Here is a 25,062-nt window from a genome sequence, read left to right as displayed (position 1 = left end):
CCAAAATCATCCAACACCTGTATATAGTGGGCACCTACATTGTATTAAAATATAATGATTCTGAGTTAAATAGTATCCAAATAGTTCACCAAAACAAAAAACTGGATTTTTTCACATTTGTTCTGTTTCCATGGTAACGGCGGCCATTTTTTACCATTCCACTGTCTCTTGCACAACTTAACATGGCGGTTCATATTATGGTATAGTTCCATCAACATTGGTATGACCAGTTCTGAGAAATAGTATGGACAAAATGTGTGGAAGAATAAAAATAATAATAATAAAAAGAAAAAAAAGAAACGAACAATAACAATATGTCACCCCAACTCCGTTGAGGGTGCCATAAAAAGAATCGAGCAATAACAATATGTCACCCGACCTCCGTCAGGGTGACATAATAAGTTTGATCCTAAAAACTATAGACCCATCACTATTGTTTGGGTAAATTATTTACAGCTATTTTAAGTAACAGACTTGCAAAGTTCTCTGATGAAGTTTTACTACTCAATGAAAATCAATGTGGTTTTCGAAATATTTACTCAACTTGTGATTGTATCTTTACATTACACTCTTTATTTGAAATTTTGAAGTTAAAAAAGAAAAAAAATGTTCTATGCTTTTTTCGATTTTGAGAAAACATTTGACACAGTGACTAGAGATGCTTTATGGTATAAGATGCTAGTAAATAACATTAATGGTTATATGTATAAAATTATTCATAACATGTATGCTGATATTAAATCATGCTTGTCATACAATGGTGAAAAATCTGATTATTTTCCAAGTAACATTGGTCTACGCCAAGGGGAGAATTTACCCCCTTTTCTTTTTTCGCTTTTTTTGAACGATTTGGAAGATTTCTTTTGTAAAGGGAATTTGATAGGTTAAAAAAAAACTATATCAGATGCCCTCGAAGACGAACTAGATATATATTAAACTGTTTGCAATTCTTTACGCAGACGATACTGTATTAACGGCTGAATCATCCACAGAACTTAATTTGTTATTAGAAAAAATCGAATCATATTGTAATGTTTGGAAAATGAAAGTCAATGTAGACGAGACTAAAATCATGATTTTTCGCAGTGGTAGACAACCTGTTTATCTTAAATTTAGTTTTGGTAATTCTGATTTAGAAATTGTAAATGAGTTTAATTATCTTGGGACTTATTTTTCTAAAAATGGCTCAATTTAAGCAGACAAAAAGCATCTCGCAGAAAAAGCGACGAGAGCCATGTATGAAATTATTAAAAAGGGGAGAAAGCATGGCTTATCAATAAGCTGTCAATAAGTTTTATTTGATAAATTGGTTAAACCTGTTTTACTTTACGGCTGTGAAATTTGGGGATTTGGAAATAATGATATATTAGAAAGGGTTCATTAAAAAACTTTGTAAACTTCTTAAATCTTCTACCCCGAATTGTGTTATATATGGAGAATCAGGACGTTATCCTATAAGTTTAGATATCAAAGTTCGCATGATCTCATACTGGTCGAAATTGATTTTTAGCAAACCCAGTAAATTATCAGCAATTGCATACAAATTAATGTATAGTTTGTTTCATGGAAATCTTATATATGGTTCACTCAAAATTGTATAAATGAAATTTGGTTAAAAACTGTTTTAAGAACATCTCTCCAAGATCAATTTAAACAAACATGGTACTCAGATTTTCAAACGAACTCGAAATCATTAAATTATCGCCTTTTTAAGGAATTTTTCGAATTCGAAAAGTATTTAGACATTTTAACCCCTCGATATTTATACCTTATGTCAATTTAGACTCATTAAGCACATATTACCTATAGAAAGTGGAAGATGGAAAAAAATTCACAGATATAAACGAATATGCGAACTATGTGACTTAAAATATTTTGGAGATGAATTCCACTGTGTAATGAAGTGTAAATTTATTGCTATAGAAAGACAAAAGCGTATTGCTAAAAAGTATGTTGATTATCCAAACACAATTAAATTTAAGAAAGTAATGAATATGAACCAGCAATCATCTTTAAAAAAGCTATGTACATTTATAAGACATATTAATGTGTGTGTTCTCCTGGCTAAATTCAACTTATATTTGTAAATAGTGTACATATTATGTTTTCTCTAATTTATTACTGTGCTATTTATTACCTGTAACTTCTGTATACCATTGTATTGACGAAGGTTTGTCAAACTACAGATATATAACTTCGGACCTCAGACTTAAGTTTATTAGTCTTTTCAAACTTATTTTGATTCGAGCGTCACTGACGAAACGCGCGTCTGACGAAAATGCTAAATTTTAATCCTGGTATCTATAACGAGTTGATATACATTATATTAGAAATGAAAGTGCTTAAAATGTTTTGAAACGGAAAAAGATTTGATTTTAATAAACCATCATATTAATAGAAATCCATTAAAAGGTTTTACGAGCGAGTCTAAAGTGAAATTTCTGACGTATATGCAAACTTTACATGGATATATAAATAATTACTTAGTGCATACCTTCATCAAGACAATTAGGAAAATTTATATCACAAACATTGTCATCTCCTGCCCCACTAGGGACTTTTTTAAATGTAGACCGGGTCAGTTTAATATTCGTCCATCCTTGTATCAGTTGGTCTGATGGCAAATGACTTGTGTTGTCTTTAGCCTTGTATATGTCTATATCATTGAAAACCGTCTTGTAAATCCTTAGTTTTGATGTTCTACCAAGAGTATCTGCTGATCCCAAAATTACTTGCCAACTAAACATGAAATTATTAGAGATAACATTTAAGCTATGGTCACGCCTTGGGATGGTACTATGTGATGCAAATAACCAATGAATTATTTTAATAAAAATTACAAACAACATAACCAAATAAAACAAAGCTCAAACATTATGATTTGGTTTTCATTGTTGTACAACATGTACAATGTAACAGTTTACTATATACAGACATTTTTGATATGTTTTATGTACATTTGGAGATTCGCTGATAGCACTGCATTAAAATATCTAATGTTCTTTTGTGACTATTTTGAAAATGACGATTGACGGTTGATTAGTGAGGTAAATTTACATTATATGTTTCGTTGCAATTGTAGAGAAAACAGCTCTTTCAATGTTTCTTAAAAATTCAAAAGTATTTCACAACGCATTGTTTCATGCATGTGAATTGTGTCGTCAATGTGAAAGTATATTGCTGACTGATTGATAGATAAATAGATCTTTACTTCTTCCGTCACGAAAAGCCTCGATGACCGAATGATCAAAGTAGTAGAATTATTGTATCACTAGCCGCTCAGTATCAACTCTGCGATTGTAACTTCTAAACCCGCAAGTGACAGGTGCGTTCAACTCAAATCTTAATTGAACCAAATCTTAGTTTACTATGCGGTATGGGCTTTGTTAATTGTTTTATCCTGTGCGGTGACATATATTATCATTTGGTTTCTTGTAGATAGTTGTCTCTGCGGCAATTGTACCACATCTTCTTTTTAATATAAAAGTTATTTTTTAATGGAAGGTCGGTGGTTTTCTCTGGGCACGGTCGTTACGTGATATAAACTTTTCAAAATTAAACTGCGGCACGTATCACTGTTTTACTTACCCACATTGTGTAAACTTCCCAAATTTAACTACGGTGTATAATTTTCTCATTCTGCATCATTATGCTCCTTGTTAAATGTATTATTTTGTCTTTTCTTGACTTACCTTTGATATTCATGAACATTTAAAGCAACTGACATCCGATCATATTCTGTCTTCTTTATTGAGTCTATGAATATTTTAATCTTTCCTGAAGGTTCCAAGGAGAATACCATAAAATGCCACTTTCCATCTGCTACATCTGTTCCATAATGAATATAGTCAGTATCTGAAGAGTTTCGAAGTATGACACTCTGACTTCTGGCTATAAATTGCTGAATACTCGTATTGATGGTTGGAATAACAGTTCCTATAGTTCTGCATCAAAATAAAGGTTTCAGGCGATGTTTATTTTTTTAATTCTTAAGTTTAGTTTATGGGGTATTTATCTTGCAAATCTCAACATGTATAAACAACACATTCTGTTCTCGTACTATGAACATACAATTTATTTATTTTGTAAAAAGTATTTCTGTACTCCATGTACTTTTTGCAACAAGATTAAAATATTTACCTGTGTACGTTGTTCTTATTTCACCATTTTGTCTAAAGTTATCATTGTCTTTCTGGTTTACTTTTAAATTTACCCTCTTTTAATATTGTATTTATATTGTGTCATAGATCAGATTTATTCTTTCAGTGTAAATTTACTTGTTGTTGTTTCTGACTTTTTGATAGAGTTTAGCAATTTAAATTTATATTTATAGTGAGTCTTTTTATGTTGTTATGTTACACTACTACTTCAGGTTCTGGTGAATATTGGCGCCTGTTCGAATGTTTGAAACCGCTAAACAGATAATTCGCAAAACACAATAATTATTGTTAATGCAATAAAACCTTATCTTAAATGGGTTTTTTGCACAAGACGTAATAAATGCAAAATCGAAAAAAATTAAACTGAATTTGCAGTTTATACAGCATGTACAGGCTCTGTTGAAATAATTGCAAATGAAAAACGAATTAAAATTACCTTTGCTACGCTCGGATATATAGTATACAAGTACACACCCGTGATATCGCGGGTCCGTGACTGAATTAAAGTATATAACTATGCCTAAGCCTTATTTTAGTAATTAGTATTGTCATCTGATAAAGTCATGTCGATTATAAGATACAAAGTTTTCTCTGCTTTCAAATCTTTCTGTTTGAACCCGTCGACCTGGAACTTATCAATTATTGGTAATATTAATTATTTTGAAAACAAAAGGTCCTGGCTATCCAGGAATGGAGTATTTTTTAATCAACAGCATTGTCCTATATTAGTTATCTTAGAAAGTCTTGCTGATTGCTGAATAAAACTACAATAGGGAACAATTTGACAATGATTGAATTTAGTAGTGTCAGCCCTTTGATTACGACCCGTGTATATAGCAAAATCCTAAATACACCGTTTGGTGGTACGCCTGTCAAATGCGGAACGTACAGATAAGGTAATAGCTAACAGGTGAATATACTATTGGTATCGGTATCGGATTCGATCCGGAACTTGTTAATTATTGGCAATATTAATTATGTGGAAAACAAAAGGGTCTGGAGTGGTGTAATTTTTAATCTACATCATTGTCCTATATTAGTTATATATAGAGTTGAATTCTTTGATTTGTCGTTTTTACCCGATGACGGCTGACATATTGGACCTCGTAATTTTAGTATTATAGATTTTCAGATCAACAAACTGAATTCCTTATGGACAAATCTTAGTTTTACTGTTTTAAACTAAAGGTGTGTTCGATTTCATATATAATAATCTTATTGTGTCTTAGGAAGAACGTAATGACCAAAATGGTATCTATACAGAAAGAAAACCAATATTTTTTTTATTGCAATCGATTGTGAATCTATAGGGTGCATATTATGTATATTAGTACATTATTTTACATATATCTTGCTTCGTAATAAATTAGTGCTCACAACCTTTACTTTATCCTTTTAATAATCCATACGTATATTACAGAATAATTTCAATCACATCTCAATAATTTCAAATTCAAATTATAACTCATTTTTCTCAATCACATATTATACAGTTTTCCAAGTTTAAATCAACACATGTTTAGTCAGTAAACCGGATATACGATAGTGATTATGTTTTATTCATTGACGCTTATCAGGTAAAACAATTGTATTAGTTGTCTAAATAAATGTATGGAAAACTATTATGAGTTTAACTCACTTTATTTCTTCCCTGGTCAAATGACGCCGAGAAAAGGGTCCCTAAGTATGCTACCTGGGTTACTTAGGTATTTATATATTAAGTAAGTAAGTAAATAATTAGTTTATTATAGTGTCACAATCTAACATTATACATAATATATTCACTGTGTCTAAACCACACCGGCAAAATTTGTTCGGACTCGATGGTATCTAACATCGGGCACAATGACGGAACACCAATAGACAGAAGAAAGATAGATTTCTCCTTATTTTCTTATTTTTTTCATGATATCAAAGAATATATATACATATACAACTATTTTCTATTGTGATATGCAATATTTTCTACAACTGTTCTATATTAACGGAGAAATAAGTAAAAATGCATGTCAAAATGACGAATTGAGTGAACCTTGCCTCGAAATTGTTTAATGTCTCGTTAAATTGTTTACATTGTACGGAAAGAAAGGTACGGGAAGATAGATACTGACACGGAAATTGCAAAACTAGTCATTATGAGCATCTCAATACTGGTATCTCTGTGTATAGAACGAAAGAAATTGGTTATGTCAAAATGGAACTGGCCGGTTTCGTCAATGTTTACCACCCGGTTTCGTCATAGATTTCACAATGCATAACCCGGTTTGGTCAAATAAAAAAAATCATAATCGCATTACATTTTAATTGATTATTTAACTTCAGCGTTGAAAAGGAGTTTTGTGGGTCGTTGGAAAACATCTTCTTTCACCGGACAACGGCTTATTATTTATAAAAGTCTCAGATTCAAATAAATAATAAGCAAACACTTGAATTCCTACTCTTATAGAACACAAATATTTTAATTTTACTTTGCATTCCGAAATTTTTTAACAGGAGATTGAGATTAAAGCTCTCTAAATATGCGTTTTCTATATGAGTTATGGGACAATATGTTGAACAAGTTTAAACTTGAAATTGAAGTTTACGGTCTTAAAAATCGAAACACACAATTGATATGTGATTTTCTCGCACAAAAGGATGGGCACCTTTATAAGTAATCTAATCATTCTAAGTATGTAACCTTTTCTATCATCGTTAAAAATAAATCTTCTAAAGGATAAACGTTGATATAAAGACAAATGTATATGCATGCATAATCGACATAGAAAATGAAAGTAGGATTACAACTACCATGCATTAAAATAGAATTTATTTTATCACTAATTGTAACTATACTGCTATGTACAAATTAGTATAATAGTCTCAGGTCATCGAAAAAATTCAATAATAATTATTTTGTTAACATTATTAAAAAAAAACAGAAAAAAACGGGTCTGTACTGTCGCCATTGTGTTATGATGATCGTACACTGACGTTAGTCAATATATTTTGACAATATATACGGACAGACGGATTCAGTTTATTTCAAAGTGGACATTATTCGAACAGCTTTTACATATCGCCGAGTTGAACAATATTTTGATTATTTTTTGCTTTACAAAATCGTTAAATACATGAATCAATATAGCTTTGGCAACCAAAGATGGGGTCGGGGGCGTGCAACCTATACGTCTTCCAGATTCGCCAATTATCTTATAAAGTGTATACCGAATTAAAATATTGTAAGAAATGAGAAAACAGGGACACCCGGGAATTCGGATTATGTGAGTTGGATTATGTTTATTATAACCATTCTCCTTGATATTTTTAAACAAGCGAGACATAGTGATTCGAATTCATAGCGTTTTGAACTCATAGACGGATCCAGGGGGGAGGGGCTGGGGACCGCCCCCCTTTTGTGGGAAAATTTTAGTTGATTATATAGGGAATCACTGATGCATGACTGGAGTGCCCCCTCTTAGGTCAGTCAGCGCCCCCCCCCCCCCCCCCCCCTTAGGAAAAGTTCTGGATCCGCCACTGGAACTATTTGTATAAAGCTGCATATGTCAAAAGTTAGAAGGTTTGACTGGAACATATACAAGTATGGTACACAGATCTAACGATTTCTTTCTTGTAAATAATAAACATAATCCAACTCACATAATCCGATTTCGCGGATGTCCCGGTTTTCTTATTTTTTACAATATTTTAATTCGGTATACACTTCATGAGATAAGTGACGAATTTCAAGTTCTTTTCATCGATTTCTATACATTTTTTTCAAATATATATAAAAGTTATATAGCAAAAATGATAAGGAAGACAAAATATACAAATAGTTCGACTTGGCCGATATCCTAATAAAACTTATCGACCTTTAATTACGAGTTTTTTTTCATTTCTTTGCGTTTTTTTCACTCCCGTCACAATTTTGACAGGACTTATAACATCCGTCTGTCCGTCTGTCCGCCCAAATGTCCGTTCGTTCGTCCTTTTATCCGTCCGTTCCTCCATCTATCAGTCATTCGGTCCGTCCGTCCGTCTATCTATCCGTCTATCCGTCTTTCCAGCATAAACATGTCGCACCGTAACTTGAGGACAGCTTATCTTATTTCTTAAAATTTAACATAGTTATTTCTTATAATGGTCAAATGATCTGTAAACCTTTTAGTGAAAATCAAATTAAATCTTTTTGAGTTACAGGAAATGTAAGTGAAACAGGAATGTGGGTTTTTAACATGTCGCGCCATATCTCAAAAACGAAGTATTATAACTACATCAAACTTTACATACTTCTTAGTTATATAAATCGTTTATACTTCTGTTTACTTTTTGGTGATGTTTAAAATTTTGGTTTAATAGAATGATTGATGTTTTTTTGGTAAAACAAAAGGGAGGTTACTTATTGCGATGTATTTCAAAACCTATTTATGATTATTGTTTAAATTTTACTCACTTCTTATTCATATTAATCTTAAGATCTCTATACTTTTTGGTGATGATTCAAACTTTTATTTTAGAGTTATTGAGTTTTTTGTAAAAAAGAATAGAGGTTTTCACATGGTGCGCCCTATCTCAGAAACTATTTCTGACTATTGCATACAACTTCACTCATAAAACGAAGGGCGTATCATGCGGTCATGGCGCAGCTGTTTATTGCCAATTATGGTACAAAATTCCCCTCTTTGACAAATTTAAATTAGTTTGAAGTTAAGTGAAATAAGGGATACACCTTTCATTAGGAAATGTGTATTACCATAATTACCTATGTCCAAACGTGCCCGTTTAAAATAGATTTTAACACGCCAAGTTTACTTTGCAATAAATATATATTTAAATTCTCGAAAGACAATGTTCAGATCCGTGTCAACGTTGCTTTTTATTAATTTGTTTGTTTAAAAAAAAAACCGGGTGATATATATAGACGAAACCGGGTGATTGTTTAGTAAACAACATTGACGAAACCGGTTTATTTTAATTTGACATGACCCTTTTCTTTCGTTCCATACACAGATATACAAGTATTGAGATGCTCATAATAACTAAATTTGCAATCTTCGGGTCAGTATCTATCTTTCCGTACCTTTCTTTCCGTAAAATATGAACAATTTAACGAGAAATTAAACAATTTCGAGGCAAGATTCACTCAATTCGTCATTTTGACATGCATTTTTACTTATTTCTCCGTTCATATAGAACAGTTGTAGAAAATATTGCATATCACAATAGAAAATAGTTGTATATGTATATATATTCTTTGATATCATGAAAAAATAAGAAAATAAAGAGAAATCTATCTTTCTTCTGTCTATTGATGTTCCGTCATTGTGCCCGATGTTAGATACCATCGAGTCCGAACAAATTTTGCCGGTGTGGTTTAGACACAGTGATATTGTACATCAAATAAAATCAGCATAAAACATATATTAGATTCCTGCCTTAAAAAACATATACAACACTTTTACCTCATGCTCATTAAATACATACACAGTTAAAAACATATTTAAAAATTAAAAAAAATATTTAAAAATGCTAAACAATTACTTCTTAGATCAACATTTTTTTCCTGAAAAGAACCAAAAAAGTAGAATTGATATAAAAATCCTAAATGATATGCTAATAAATAAGAATTAAAAATTCAATATTAAGAAATGATTGAATAGAAATATTTGTTATTGTAAAAAAAAACTGCTGCATTTCTTTGCACCTGTTCTAAGTAATGAACCTGATGTTCAGTAATTGTCGATTGTTTATGTGGTTCATAAGTGTTTCTTTAAAATAGATTAGATCGTTGGTTTTCCTGCTTACATTTGTTTGCACTTATCATTTTGGATTTCTTGATAGCTCGATTGTTCGGCGGGATCGAAGGGTCTGTATTGAAAGCCTTACTCTGACGTGTAATTATTAACTTTTTAAACATTATGACATGGATCGAGAGTTGTATTATTGGCACTCATACCACATTATCCTTTATCTATGCATAAGTATGTTTGCTTTCTTTGTAGGTTTGTTTTTAGCTCAAACAGCAAATTTTTAACACCTTAAAGATGCCATGTTATTTTTCGTCTTCACAAGAAAAAGGTCAATATCAAATGCTAGAAAAGTCGAGAGAGAATTATTACCCTCATACGTATTATCTGTTTTCCCGACCGATGTTGCTTGTGCTAAAATAGTTTTGCTCTAACATCATTCTCATTGAAGATAATATTTTATTCATGTTATGATCCACTAAAATAAATTGACTTCTACTCACAACTACAAGACATTATAAAAGCTATTGAAAAAGATATCGTAGGTTAATGTTGAAGTCAACCCTAAAAAAGTTTTATAAACGCAATCACATATTGGTGGATTGTTCTGAAATAATTGTCCTCTTTCTCATATCCCGCTCCTGCTATTAAATTGCTTTTGTTTAGATTAAACATTTGATTCTATATATCTGAACAAAAAGTGGATCGACATAAGTATGTTCATATTAGACCTTTTCAACATCTCTCGACACCGACTAATGACACCTACAGTTTACAGGTAAAATGGATGGGTCGTCTCAAAGACAAAAACCATCGTGATTATCATTTCGTATCATATTGGATTGGCGGTTTTATACTGTTTTGACTATATAGTGTAAGAATATATATTAACCAAATAAATAAATAAATATATGTATGGTGGCCGGATGCGTGCATTTATTTCGCCTTTTCGCGTTTTCGTGACTTCTCCTTTCATTTTGCAAACGCGAAATTGGGAATTCGAGAAATCGAGAAAGCACAATCGAGAAATTGTGAAATCGGGAAATCGAGAAATTGGGAAACAGATAAGATCGGGAAAGATCGGGAAATCGAGAAATCGAGAAATCAAGAAAGCAGAAACGCCAAAACACGCAAGAGAAAATACGAAAACGCGAAAACGCGAAATGAATTCTTGATTTTGCGTTTTCGCTTTCTCCATTTCTCGATTTCCCAATTTCTTGATTTCTCGATTTCCCGATTTCTCATTTTCTCGATTCCACTTTCTCGATTTCTAGATTTCCCCGAAAACACGAAAAGGGGAAACGTCCGCATCCACCATACATATGTCTCTGTCATATAATATTCTTATTTCGTATGAATTTGCACGACATTTCATGTTGAATTGTTTAAACAAATATTCCAATCATTCAGAATCCTAACACATTTTCTCTTCACTTTTGTGATTATGTGAGTCTTTCGCTAAATATTTGCCGCATGCCAATAACGATTTTATTTGTTGGTGTAAAAGCTTTTATGATTTTTTTCAAAAATGAAAAAGAATACTGGTCCGTATCACACTTGAGAACACGACCAACTTTGTGTTTTTCCACCGATCTTTACCTTAGATGATGTACATATTAAATTTTTACATAATTACAAATTGATTTTTTAGGTCGAAGGAAAATATAACGTTTTTTTTTTTGTTATTGTTTTTTTTTTATCAACGCTTCAAGATATCTTGTTCGAGGTAAAGTTTTTCCTGGATGAATTTTGAAAAAAAATATAATTGACCCCTCGTTTCAATGTTACAACATTTAAGCAGTGATTGTTGAATACAACATTCAAGTGGAACACCAAATTTGTGAATTGAAATGATACAAAGTATTGAGTAAGTTATGGAGGTATCCAAGGCCAAAACTAACAGACATGTGCCGCCCTTGTTAATCGACATAATCATTGTTTAATTAAATATCAACTACAATAAAACATAATTTGTTCTTTTCGTTTTCAAAATTCAACCAGGACAGCTAGAAGCTAAACGTCTAAAAGATGAAATGTGACTTAAAGTATATCCTTTTCTTTATAATAAATTTTAAAAAAAACATGGACTCTGTAGGAAAGTTTTATCATTGTAAATGATTGAAAGCAATTAAATCAATAATGATCTCAATTTTTATTTTTATTTTTGAGACGACACTTCACATTTTACCTGTCGTTGTCGTTCTCAACTGTAGGTGTCGAGAGATATTGAAAAGGTCTATTTGGATTATACCAATAGTATTCAGTATAATGCCTGTTGTTTCAACTGGAATATTTTAAAGACAATCGGAAACCTGTGAAAGATTGTTTTGAGTTTTTCAAATAGTTATCTTTGTCACCCGAAAGCCTGCCTTTAAAAACACATTTTCTCCATTATAACTTTGGAACAACAAAAAGCAATTTGTACACTTACATTTTCTCTAATGATAACAAAACAGGATTTTCTCCAGGTCTTGCTAGAATTCTTATCCAAAACATAATTGTCATACTATCATTTGTATGAGACACAAAAGGATTTCTCAAATAGGCTGGCATTCCCTTTACATATCTGTTCATGAAGATGTCAAAGTTCTCATCAATATCTTGAAAAATGAACACCAAAATTACCTTTGATTAGTACAGTGATACTGCAGTCAATGAAATGCTTATCCTTGAATCAGATAATTCCACACCTTGTCCAAAACGAAAGGATTTATAAAGTATTTATAGCTTTAAGGTTAATCAATGGTATAACACCATCTTTGATTGTACAATCCAAGTGCAAATTCGGTCTAGTTATTTGCCCAAATCTGCAAATTGGGAGATAGATTTGCAATTTGTCGGTTGGTCTTTATTTGTATAAAAAAACTTGGCGATTTATGGTTTAACCAAAAAAAATTTAACAAATATTATATTTTATGTTTTTAGAATATTTTTTCTTCAAATAATCCGTTTGAAGGGAAATAACTCTTTCAGATATTAATATATACTGCACTGATACGGACATTTTAATTTTTAACATGTAGCAAGTGACACCATTTTTTCTTTTTCTTTTCTTATAAAAAATCTTTCTTCTGACAATTTTTTTCAAAATTCTATCTTATAGATTTGTTTATGCACATACATGCGTTTTTTTCAAAATCAATCTCACCAAATTTAGGCAATTTTCCACGACTCTTAGCCTGGAAAATAGCACTATTTTGGCGTAAGAGTCAAATAAAGCACATACACTCATCATGTATTTATGTTTTGATAAAGCTAAAATCCAAAGCTTTAACATTATTTCTTGATCATGAAAATGAGATTAAGAAACTGTAATCCTGCATTACTTTCAAAATGAACTGTTTGAAGAAAGAAAATACAATTTAACTCGTAACGATGAATTACATCGGCTTGTAGTAAAACTGATATGCGTACCTTTGCATCCATTATATGTAAGTAAGTTTCCATGTTCACAATAGCACATATACTTTTCTTTATTGGATATACATTTAGCTGAAGAATGACAAGGGTAACTGGAACATGGATCAGTGTACATAGAACAGGTACTACCAGAGAAACCTACAAATACAAACATCATGACAACGGTTACTGGAATATGGATCAGTGTACATAGAACAGGTACTACCAGAATAATCTACAAAAACAAACTTCATGACAAGAGTAACTGTAACTGGAACATGGTTCAGTGTACATAGAACATGTACTACCAGAATATCCTACAAAAACAAACTTCATGACAAGGGTAACTGTAACTGGAACATGGTTCAGTGTGAATAGAATAAGTACTACCAGAATAACCTACAGAAACAAACTTCATGACAAGGGTAACTGGAACATGGTTCAGTGTACATAGACCATGTACTACCAGAATAACCTACAAAAACAAACTTCATGACAAGGGTAGGTGGAACATGGATCAGAGTACAGAGAACATGTACTACCAGAATAACCTACAAAAACAAACATCATTACAATGGTTACTGGAGCATGGTTCGGTGTACTTAGAAAATTTACTACCAGAATAACCTACAAAAACAAACATCATGACCAGGGTTACTGGAACATGGATCAGATTACAGAAAACATGTACTACCAAAATAATCTACAAATACAAACAGTATGACAAGGGTTACTGGCATTACTGGAACATGGGTCAGTGTACATAGAACAGGTACTACCAGAATAACCTACAAAAACAAACTTCATGACAAAGGTTACTGTAACAGGGATCAGAGTACATAGAACATGTACTACCAGAATATCCTACAAAAACAAACTTCATGACAAGGGTAACTGTAACTGGAACATGGTTCAGTGTGAATAGAATAAGTACTACCAGAATAACCTACAAAAACAAACTTCATGACAAGGGTAACTGGAACATGGTTCAGTGTACATAGACCATTTACTACCAGAATAACCTACAAAAACAAACTTCATGACAAGGGTAGGTGGAACATGGATCAGAGTACAGAGAACATGTACTACCAGAATAACCTACAAAAACAAACATCATTACAATGGTTACTGGAGCATGGTTCAGTGTACTTAGAAAATTTACTACCAGAATAACCTACAAAAACAAACATCATGACCAGGGTTACTGGAACATGGATCAGCTTACAGAAAACATGTACTACCAAAATAATCTACAAATACAAACAGTATGACAAGGGTTACTGGCATTACTGGAACATGGTTCAGTGTACATAGAACATGTACTACCAGAATATCCTACAAAAACAAACTTCATGACAAGGGTAAATGTAACTGGAACATGGTTCAGTGTGAATAGAATAAGTACTACCAGAATAACCTACAAAAACAAACTTCATGACAAGGGTAACTGGAACATGGTTCAGTGTACATAGACCATGTACTACCAGAATAACCTACAAAAACAAACTTCATGACAAGGGTAGGTGGAACATGGATCAGAGTACAGAGAACATGTACTACCAGAATAACCTACAAAAACAAACATCATGACCAGGGTTACTGGAACATGGATCAGCTTACAGAAAACATGTACTACCAAAATAATCTACAAATACAAACAGTATGACAAGGGTTACTGGCATTACTGGAACATGGTTCAGTGTACATAGAACATGTACTACCAGAATATCCTACAAAAACAAACTTCATGACAAGGGTAACTGGAACATGGTTCAGTGTACATAGACCATGTACTACCAGAATAACCTACAAAAACAAACTTCATGACAAGGGTAGGTGGAACATGGATCAGAGTACAGAGAACATGTACTACCAGAATAACCTACAAAAACAAACATCATTACAATGGTTACTGGAACATGGAGAAGATTACAGAAAACATGTACTACCAAAATAATCTACAAATACAAACAGTATGACAAGGGTTACTGGCATTACTGGAACATGGGTCAGTGTACATAGAACAGGTACTACCAGAATAACCTACAAAAACAAACATCATTACAATGGTTACTGGAGCATGGTTCAGTGTACTTAGAAAATTTACTACCAGAATAACCTACAAAAACAAACATCATGACCAGGGTTACTGGAACATGGATCAGATTACAGAAAACATGTACTACCAAAATAATCTACAAATACAAACAGTATGACAAGGGTTACTGGAACATGGATCAGTGTACATAGAACATAGTACTACCAGAATAACCTAAAAATACAAACAAACAAATTTTCATTCTGTTAAAAAACACTAATTCATAGTATTAGGGTTTTTTTTTTATACAAATATACAGATGTGACTTAATAACCAATGATGCTACTATCCACCAGTTATATATTACTGACACTAGTATCCAGATTAAAGTCTGATCGGTCATTTTGGTCTGATCAAGTCTTGATCGACTTAATTTACCGCTAGAAAACAAGAATGTGTCCACAGTACACGGATGCCCCACTCACACTATCATTTTCTATGTTTAGTGGACCGTGAAATTGGAATAAATTCTCTAATTTGGCATTAAAATTAGAATGATGTTATCAAAGGGAACATGTACAATAAGTTTCAAGTTGATTGGACTTCTACTTTATCAAAAACTACCTTGACCAAAAACTTTAACCTGAAATTTGCACTATCATTTTCTATGTTCAGTGAACCGTAAAATTGGAGTCAAAACTCTAATTTGGCATTTAAGGTAGTTCGGGGGTTTAAATTTTCGCGCCGTCTGCGCATAAAGTTGCGCATTGATATCGTAAGTGATGTACATTGTCGTAATTTTCCCTAACAGTAAAATATGATCATTTAAATAATCTTTTTTATTCAAATGCATTGAGCAAGAGTTGAATAACTTTTAAATGCAATTTTAAAACTTAATAAAAATTTATTGTTACAATTGTCTTTGTTGAAAAGTACTTCCGTTCTAAAAATAAATATGGAGCATGTTTTTGACGAAGGAGAAGAATGAAGAGAGAATAACTCATATTTATCGAACACGTGAACTGCTTTTCATAAATACTGTAATGCAGATCGAAATTATAGATAACGATCTTCATTTTGGTAGCTTATGAAGCAGTGTCACCCTTGTCTTACACTAGAAAAGGTCCGACAAACATGCGAAAGATGATGTAAACAAATCATGAAAAGGGGGAAATTTAAACTGACAAGTAAGTACTAATGAATTGAATATACATGTTCAAAGAGCGATTCACGACCTCTGAAAAATAAAATGTAAGCGTAAATAATTTCAAAACAATATCCGTGTCAAAAAACAAAACAATGACCCCTCCCCCCCCCTTTTCAGGCTGAAAATTAATTATAAATGTAACCATAGGCATAGCTCATGGTACTTTTATCATGTAATAGATTTGAAAATTTGTGGACCTGAGAAATATGTCATCTGCATAGGGTTCAGACTATTTAGGTTTCTGGGAGAAAAGTTCATGATTCATGAAAGTAGGGGGTTTATATAATTACATGTATATGTTCAAACTCTTTTAGGTCATTTTTTAGTAGCAATAAACAAAAAAACTATGTTAATTGGACATGCTTTGATACTATATATGCCCTTGAATTTTTACTAGATAACATTTTTGTTCGCTTTGGGGATTCCGTATATCGTCAGATTATCGGAATTCCAATGGGGACTAACTGCGCACCACTTATTGCGGACCTGTTTTTGTATTGTTATGAGTTACAATTTATGACAAAAATAAGCAAAGACCCATCGAAACAACATCTGATAAACAAATTTAATAATACTTTTAGATATTTGGATGATATTTTGGCTCTCAATAATGACGACTTCAGTATGTATATTAATGAAATTTATCCTGTTGAACTTACTTTAAATAAAGCTAATACTAACAATGACCACTGCCCTTTTCTCGATCTTGATATCTATATCACTAATGGAAAGCTGAATACTAAAATTTATGATAAAAGGGATGATTTTTCATTTCCTATCGTTAATTATCCGTTTTTAGATGGTGACGTTCCCTTGTCACCATCTTACGGTATGTTTTTGTATTGTTATGAGTTACAATTTATGACAAAAATAAGCAAAGACCCATCGGAACAACATCTGATAAACAAATTTAATAATACTTTTAGATATTTGGATGATATTTTGGCTCTCAATAATGACGACTTCAGTATGTATATTAATGAAATTTATCCTGTTGAACTTACTTTAAATAAAGCTAATACTAACAATGACCGCTGCCCTTTTCTCGATCTTGATATCTATATCACTAATGGAAAGCTGAATACTAAAATTTATGATAAAAGGGATGATTTTTCATTTCCTATCGTTAACTATCCGTTTTCAGATTGTGACGTTCCCTTGTCACCATCTTACGGTGTTTATATATCTCAACTTGTACGATTCGCTCGTGTATGTAACAATGTTTTAGATTTTAACGAGAGAAATTTATGTATTACTGAAAAATTATTACACCTGGGTTTTCGATATCACAAACTAGTCAAAACATTTACTAAATTTTATCATCGGTGTAAAGACATCATTCGTAAATATAGCTCAACATGCAGACTTCTAATACGTTCAGGTATTTCACATCCAATTTTTTATGGAAATATTCTTTATAAAGCACAAAGGTGTCAGTATGCACCTCAGAAACTTACAAAATCTTTGAATAGACTTATTAAGAAGGGATATAATTACGATACTGTTGTCAAGTCATTAAAGATTGCATGTTTTGGCGTTAATATTGAGTCACTGATAAGGTCTTTGCATCGGAACTAAACACATTTATTCTAAAAACAGTTGTTGGCATGACACGGGTTATGTTCTTCTCATATATGTTATGATGGTATGATACTAAACCCCTAACGGGAAGGATTGTGCCTGATGTTCATATGATGAAATCATAATCTTTCAGTCAGTTTAGTTGAAGTCTGGAGCTGGCATGTCAGTTAACTGCTAGTAGTCTGTTGTTATTTATGTATTATTGTCATTTTGTTTATTTTCTTTGGTTACATCTTCTGACATCAGACTCGGATTTCTCTTGAACTGAATTTTAATGTGCGTATTGTTATGCGTTTACTTTACTACATTGGTTAGAGGTATAGGGGGAGGGTTGAGATCTCACAAACATGTTTAACCCCGCCGCATTTTTGCGCCAATCCCAAGTCAGGAGCCTCTGGCCTTTGTTAGTCTTGTATTATTTTAATTTTAGTTTCTTGTGTACAATTTGGAAATTAGTATGGCGTTCATTATCACTGGACTAGTATATATTTGTTTAGGGGCCAGCTGAAGGACGCCTCCGGGTGCGGGAATTTCTCGCTACATTGAAGACCTGTTGGTGACCCTCTGCTGTTGTTTTTTATTTGGGCGGGTTGTTGTCTCTTTGACACATTCCCCATTTCCATTCTCAATTTTATATGCAAACATAATTTTCTTGTTGTAAACCTGGAGTATTCGAATGTGAATGCAGTTGATTTTGTCCGAATTCCAGTTATAACATTTTTGGTTAAGCATGCACACTTAAAATTTAGACATGTTAGAACAAAACCCATCTACAGTACAGCCTGTGACTTCCTCTTAGTTATGTCCACCCTCTTGCATGGACAACATCCAATGGTGAACATTTTTTGGGGTATTCAATCTTGAGATGTTGGCCATTTATTGGGGGTCATAAAACATAGGTAGATTTTTTATCTAATTATGTTACCTGTTAAAATCAATCAGGGTTGAAGTTTTCAGCTAGTATGTTTCATTAAAATTTACCTGTACAGGTAACTTGGGTTTCTTTTAAAATTGACATTTCACCTTTTTTTGAAAATGTAGAATAAAATATTGTTTTAGTCTGTTAATTTATTAATATTTTTTTGTCTTTAATTTTATTTAAATTTTCTATTTTTTAATTGTTTTTTTTTCATTTTTGTATGTTTTGTTTCTTATTCTTTTAATTTCTTCTTAGTAAGAATCTTGAGTAGAAATGACAAAAAGTAAAAGCTAAAGTAATTGACTAGCATCTGAAATAAACAGACTTTTAATAGTTGTTTTTTTAAGTAAAAGGTTTATATAAATGTACATGATGTACATTGTATTCAATTGGTTGTTAACATTATTAGATGAGTTATTACTATTAATAATAACTAATAATCATGCAAGTGATATTTTAAATAAAAAAAATGAAAGTAATTAAACAATGGTTATTTAACAAAATAAGATGATCAACATCAATCTTTTTACAATAGATTTTGATAACATCTAATATTATTCGGGAAAACTGCAAGTACCATTATATGGTTTAGGAAAAAACTAATTTTGTTTATCTAAATTTTCTTCAAATCTCAAAACAAGAGTTGTGCACAAACAATCACCGAAAAGACTTATTTGCCAAATGTCCACCTAGTTATCATCAAATTTTGATAAATGTTCATATCAAGTGAATCTTATGAAGAAATTATTTAAAGAAATTGTCTTGAAACTTATTAAATATGTTATCTTCAGTTTGGTTAATTTTTTTCAAAAGTTGTCTCCAGAAAAAATAAAGTGCACTTGTAAAGATGGTGACACTTTAATGGTCTATTCAAATTCATTTTTTTCAGTGTATTATATTGTCGATAGTGCTGGACTGGCATGATACATATTCTTGGTATACATTTACAAAGAATATTTCAATCAACCTAGTCCTTTTAGATAAAGTTAATAATTGCAGGGACTTGAAGTCCTTAATAAAAAATGAATTTAAAGAAAAGTCTAAAAATAATAACTTATGATAATAAACAGCTGCGCCATGAGCGCATGATACGCCCGACGTCTTGTGTGGAAGTTTTATGCAATAATCATAAATAGGATTGAGGAAGTTTTAAGCAAAAACCATTTATTGTTTTTGAGACACGGCGGGACATGTGAAACACCCCCCACCCTGTTTTTTTTTTTACATATATTACTAAAATAAAATTTTGAATCAAACAAAAAAGTATACAGATCTTTAAATTAGTGTAACAAAGAAGTGTGTACAGTTTCAAGCAATAATCATAAATTGTTTTCGAGATACGGCGCGACATGTAAAAAAAAACCCTCCCCTTTTTTACAAAATACTCAATAACTCAAAAATAAAATTTTGAGTCATCACCAAAAAGTATACAGATCTTTAGATTAATATAACAAAGAAGTGTGTAAAGTTTTAAGCAATAATCATAAATCGTTTTTGAGATACGGCACATGTAAAAAACCCCTCCCCCTTTTTTACAAAATACTCAATAACTCAAAAATGAAATTTTGAATCATCACCAAAAAGTATACAGATCTTTAGATTAATATAACAAAGAAGTGTGTAAAGTTTTAAGCAATAATCATAACTTGTTTTTGAGATACGGCGCGACATGTAAAAAAACCCTCCCCCTTTTTTACAAAATACTCAAAAACTCAAAAATGAAATTTTGAATCATCACCAAAAAGTATACAGATATTAAGATTAATATAACTAAGAAGTGTGTAAAGTTTTAAGCAATAATCAAGAAACGTTTTTGTGATACGGTGCGACATGTGAAAAAAAAAACACACCCCTGTTTTAGTTACAAAGTGCTGTAACTCAAAAAGTTTAAATCTTATTTTCACCAAAAAGTATTCAGATCATTTGACCATCATATAAAACAACTATAATATTAAGTTTCATGAAATTTGGATAAGTCGTTCTCAAGTTACGGTGCGACATGTTTACGCCGGACAGACGGACAGACGGACGGACAGACGGACGGTACGACGGACATTTGTATACCATAATACGTCCCGTCAAAATTTTGACGGGCGTATAAAAACTGTAAACTTGATTGTGTCAATTAAGGTAGAGAATTTTTTGTCATTATCTAGAAATAGAAAATAGTGGACAATATAAAATTCCTAGAAAGGATAGAATGTGTAAACTGTGCCTCTTGTAGGTCAATGGAGAACACCTATTCCTTGATTGTAAAATTAACAAAAAAACTTTGAGATAATCCATTTGAAAATTATTTACCTTCTCATTATAATGTCAAAAAGTAAAAGAAATGCTTAACCTCTAAAACATGGATCATGTTTAAAATATCATATGACAATAAAAATATTATCAAATTTTGCTGTAATGAATATTTCTAATACTTATAAATATTTTATTCAATAAAGAAATGATGAATTGCCTAAATTTTATTTAGCGTAAGTCCTAAAGACAATCTTTTTTTTTTTTTTTTTTAACAACATAAATAAATATTTATTTCAAATATTGGCTTGTTACAATATCATTCAAGAGTCCAAGCTGCTCCCGATGTTCCCTGTTACAATCCACTAATCACTCAGGGTAGTGATTAGTTGCAAAATACATATTACATTTTTTACATCATATATATATATATATTAGATAATATCGATTAATCACGTAATATGTTTTCTAATAGTTGCTAAAACATTACTTTTAACCTTCAAACATACTCTTCTATTGAACTCATTGCGAAAAATTGAGTAAACATTGACATTTTTTGTCTTTTGATCAGATATGTAGTAGGCTTTAAAAATTGAAAAGCCCACAATTGTTAAAAAATAGTTTAAGTCAAAATATTCTTCTTCAGAAGTTTTATATCCAAATACTAAGTGTCTTAGTTTTACTTTAAAAGTTATTTTACTGTTATTTAAAATTTCATTTATTTTATTCCAAAAAAGTTTTAAATACGGACACAGTATAAAGAAGTGATCATAATCTTCTTCTTGTGTACAAAAATTACAAGAACTATTGTTTACAATTTTCCACCTGCATAAAAGTTTCTTTGTAGGTAGAATATGTTGTAGTAATTTCCATCTAAAAATTCTAAGTTTATTTTCTTTTAAATATTTGAATAAAAATTTATATAGATAGTTTTGATATAACACATCATCTATATCAAATATACGCAGCCATTTTTTGGGTCCAATAGCTGGTTCAATTTTTTTATTTATCAGAGACTTATATACAAGTTTATTTGTTAATGCTTCTAATTTTATAGGTAAACCATCCAATATAAATTGGTTTCTTTTTATATTAACAATACTTTTTATAGACTTTTCCGATTTTAAAATTGCTGCCCAGTCTTTTGGTATAGATTTCTTAACTAAATTAATTTCAGCCATCCAGTTTGATTTATTTTTTAGTTTATTTAAAATTATGTCTTGAGAAATACAACCTTTTTCATCTATGATATCATTTACATAAATAAGATCGCTTTTAATCCAATATTTTAAAAATATAGCTTTATTTTCAAATTTAATAAATTTATTGTTCCATAATATTTGTTTTCTTATATCTGTAAATGTTTCTGGTTTTTTTGTTAGACCTCCACCAGTTAATTTCCAACATTTAATAATATCTTTATAAAATTCTGGGATGTTTTCAATGCTTTCGTCTGTCTTATCCCCACTGTTTGTTTGAAACACTAACCAGTTTGACCCAAAATTATAAAAATAGTGTTGAGGTATAATTGTCCAACTTCCTTCACAATCATTTACTAATCTTTTTACCCACATAGCTTTTAGAGCGGTGAAATAACTTCTGATATCTATCATATTCAAACCCCCCTTTTCATATGGACTAATAATTGAATTTCTTTTTACTTTATCTGGTTTATTATCCCAAATAAATTTAAAACAACTTTTTTCTATTTCTTTTAAAAATTTCTCTGGAACTCTGCAAGCAGATCCCACAAAAGTAAAAATGGGCACAATTAATGTTTTAATTATCAAAATTTTTCCAAAAATAGTAAGATTTCTTTTTTGCCAAGAATAAAATAATTTATTCATCTTTTCAATCTTATTTTCCCAATTTAGTTTATCACATTCCTCCGTACAATGCCCAAAGTAAATGCCAAGAGTCTTAACTGGTCCATTGCTCCTAAAGACAATCTTAATCATATGTTAAGATCAGGCTATCTACAATAATAAACCATTTTGATTTTAGAAAATTAACTTGAGAAACACCTTTGTCAATAGAAAAAGGCAGGCATTGTAAATGTTTGCAGTATATTTAAAAATGATATTCATTTATTCTTCACTACCAAAAAATAGACTTAATATAAAAAATAACTTAAATTGATCAAAAATTATTTAAAAGGTATAATATCAAAACTAATAGTCAGGAGACAATTATTTTTTAATTAAGCTGTTTGTTCAACATTGTTCAACTAGTTTTATCATTTCATTTTATTTTTGAATTTCATGTCATAATCACAGTTATTAAATTTGACAAACACATACATGTATATTTTACCTGAGACACCTGACCTGTAAGTTATATAATTTTAACACTTCAATGCATTCAAGATTTCCCTTTAGCCTTGACTAGTTTTGGAGTAATACCTTGTGTATCTAGACTGTATGAATTATTTTTAAAAATGAATCATTTCACAAAACTACCTTTCTTACTGATGGTCTGGATTGAGGGTCCTTCATTTAATTCCTATCTAATTCTGTATACCATTTATCTCTATTTTTTTTTTTTTATTTTTTCAATTTTTCTGTACTTCTTATAATTTAACAACCCATTTTTCTTCATTGTTACATGTATGTCTATTTTCTTTATTTACAAATGTATTGTGAACATTACATGCATTATTCTCTATTCTTTAAAACGTTTCCTTACCCTCCTATATTATATTTGATCAGGGGTCAACATTGGCGCTGGTCCGGTGGTCCGAGACCAGTAGAATTTGTGTGGGACCAGTAGATTTTGTCACCTGGTGGTTACGGACCAGTAGAAATTTTTCGTTAATCACTGATTGCATCTCTATCTTGGTTTATTTACAAAAACATAAACATTAAGAAATTATTTTTAGGGTACTGGCGGTACTATTTTAAAAGTATTTAATTAATATCTCAAATGAGCGCACTACACAACAACACAAAATGTGGAAATTTTTTAATGGCGTTAAAACGCAGGGCAAAACAAATTAATTAATTAAGCGACATTCAAAAGGAAGATTTTTCAAACTGACAAAAAAAAACGTAAATATAAAATATCCTGGGAAAAAGATCTCGAATATTTAAATTGTAAAGTCGATTGTAATGTAATGCATTGTAAAACATGTGAACAATTTGCAGTGACAAACCTAGATGAGAAATGTATTTTTGTAACGGGATCTTAAAATTTTAAAAAGATTTTGTACTTGCTCATGAACAAACAGAACAGTACAAAAATCTACTGAAATAAAGAAGAGGAAAGCAGCTGAGAAAAAAAATAAAACTAAACATCCGTCATATCTTTTAGTGGTTATCAAATGAATGTCATTTTTGCAGAACTAGTAAATTTTAAGCCGGACCAGTAGATTTTAAGTCCACTGGTCTGGCTGGCCAGTATACCCCTGTATTTGATCCTACAGAATCTTCATGAGATCAGGAAAAGCGGTCTTGTCATAAAATGATTTTTTTCTAAATTTAATAGGTCTCTACACAGTTATTTCTAAGTGCATTTCTTTAATATGTTAAAGACATTAAATAAAACTTTTAAAAATTACACCTGCGCTAAGTGGGTGTCATATTCTCTTGATGGCTTCAGACATTTTTTAACCTTTTTCAGCTGGTCTATTCATGACCAAAAGTTCCAGTATAATTTCAACTCTTTACATACTTCCTCTTTAAGGCATATTTTTCAAAGGTGTAGGAAAAAAAATTTCAAGATATGTAATCAAATTTATAAAAATATTTATAAAAATGATTATATAATTGATTTTCATGTGGAACGCAAAT

General features: G+C 31.1%; 1 protein-coding gene across 1 annotated transcript in view; it reads right to left on the bottom strand.

Moving 5' to 3' along the window:
- The window catches only part of LOC139490036 (uncharacterized), a 194,490-nt gene that overhangs the window by 44,493 nt on the left and 124,935 nt on the right, over window positions 1-25,062 (bottom strand). The window contains exons 13-20 of the mRNA XM_071276888.1: window positions 15,261-15,331; window positions 14,720-14,857; window positions 14,249-14,386; window positions 13,692-13,839; window positions 13,304-13,447; window positions 12,321-12,489; window positions 3,693-3,944; window positions 2,495-2,739 (exon numbers count right to left, since the gene is read on the bottom strand). Of these exons, the coding sequence (XP_071132989.1) occupies window positions 2,495-2,739; window positions 3,693-3,944; window positions 12,321-12,489; window positions 13,304-13,447; window positions 13,692-13,839; window positions 14,249-14,386; window positions 14,720-14,857; window positions 15,261-15,331 (1,305 nt within the window). The remainder of the gene's footprint in view (window positions 1-2,494; window positions 2,740-3,692; window positions 3,945-12,320; window positions 12,490-13,303; window positions 13,448-13,691; window positions 13,840-14,248; window positions 14,387-14,719; window positions 14,858-15,260; window positions 15,332-25,062) is intronic.

Source organism: Mytilus edulis, chromosome 9 (assembly GCF_963676685.1).
Source record: "Mytilus edulis chromosome 9, xbMytEdul2.2, whole genome shotgun sequence".
NCBI classification, from domain to species: Eukaryota; Metazoa; Mollusca; class Bivalvia; order Mytilida; family Mytilidae; genus Mytilus; species Mytilus edulis.
The sequence above is the reverse complement of the archived record's forward strand: the minus strand, read 5'-3'. Positions and strand labels throughout refer to the sequence as shown.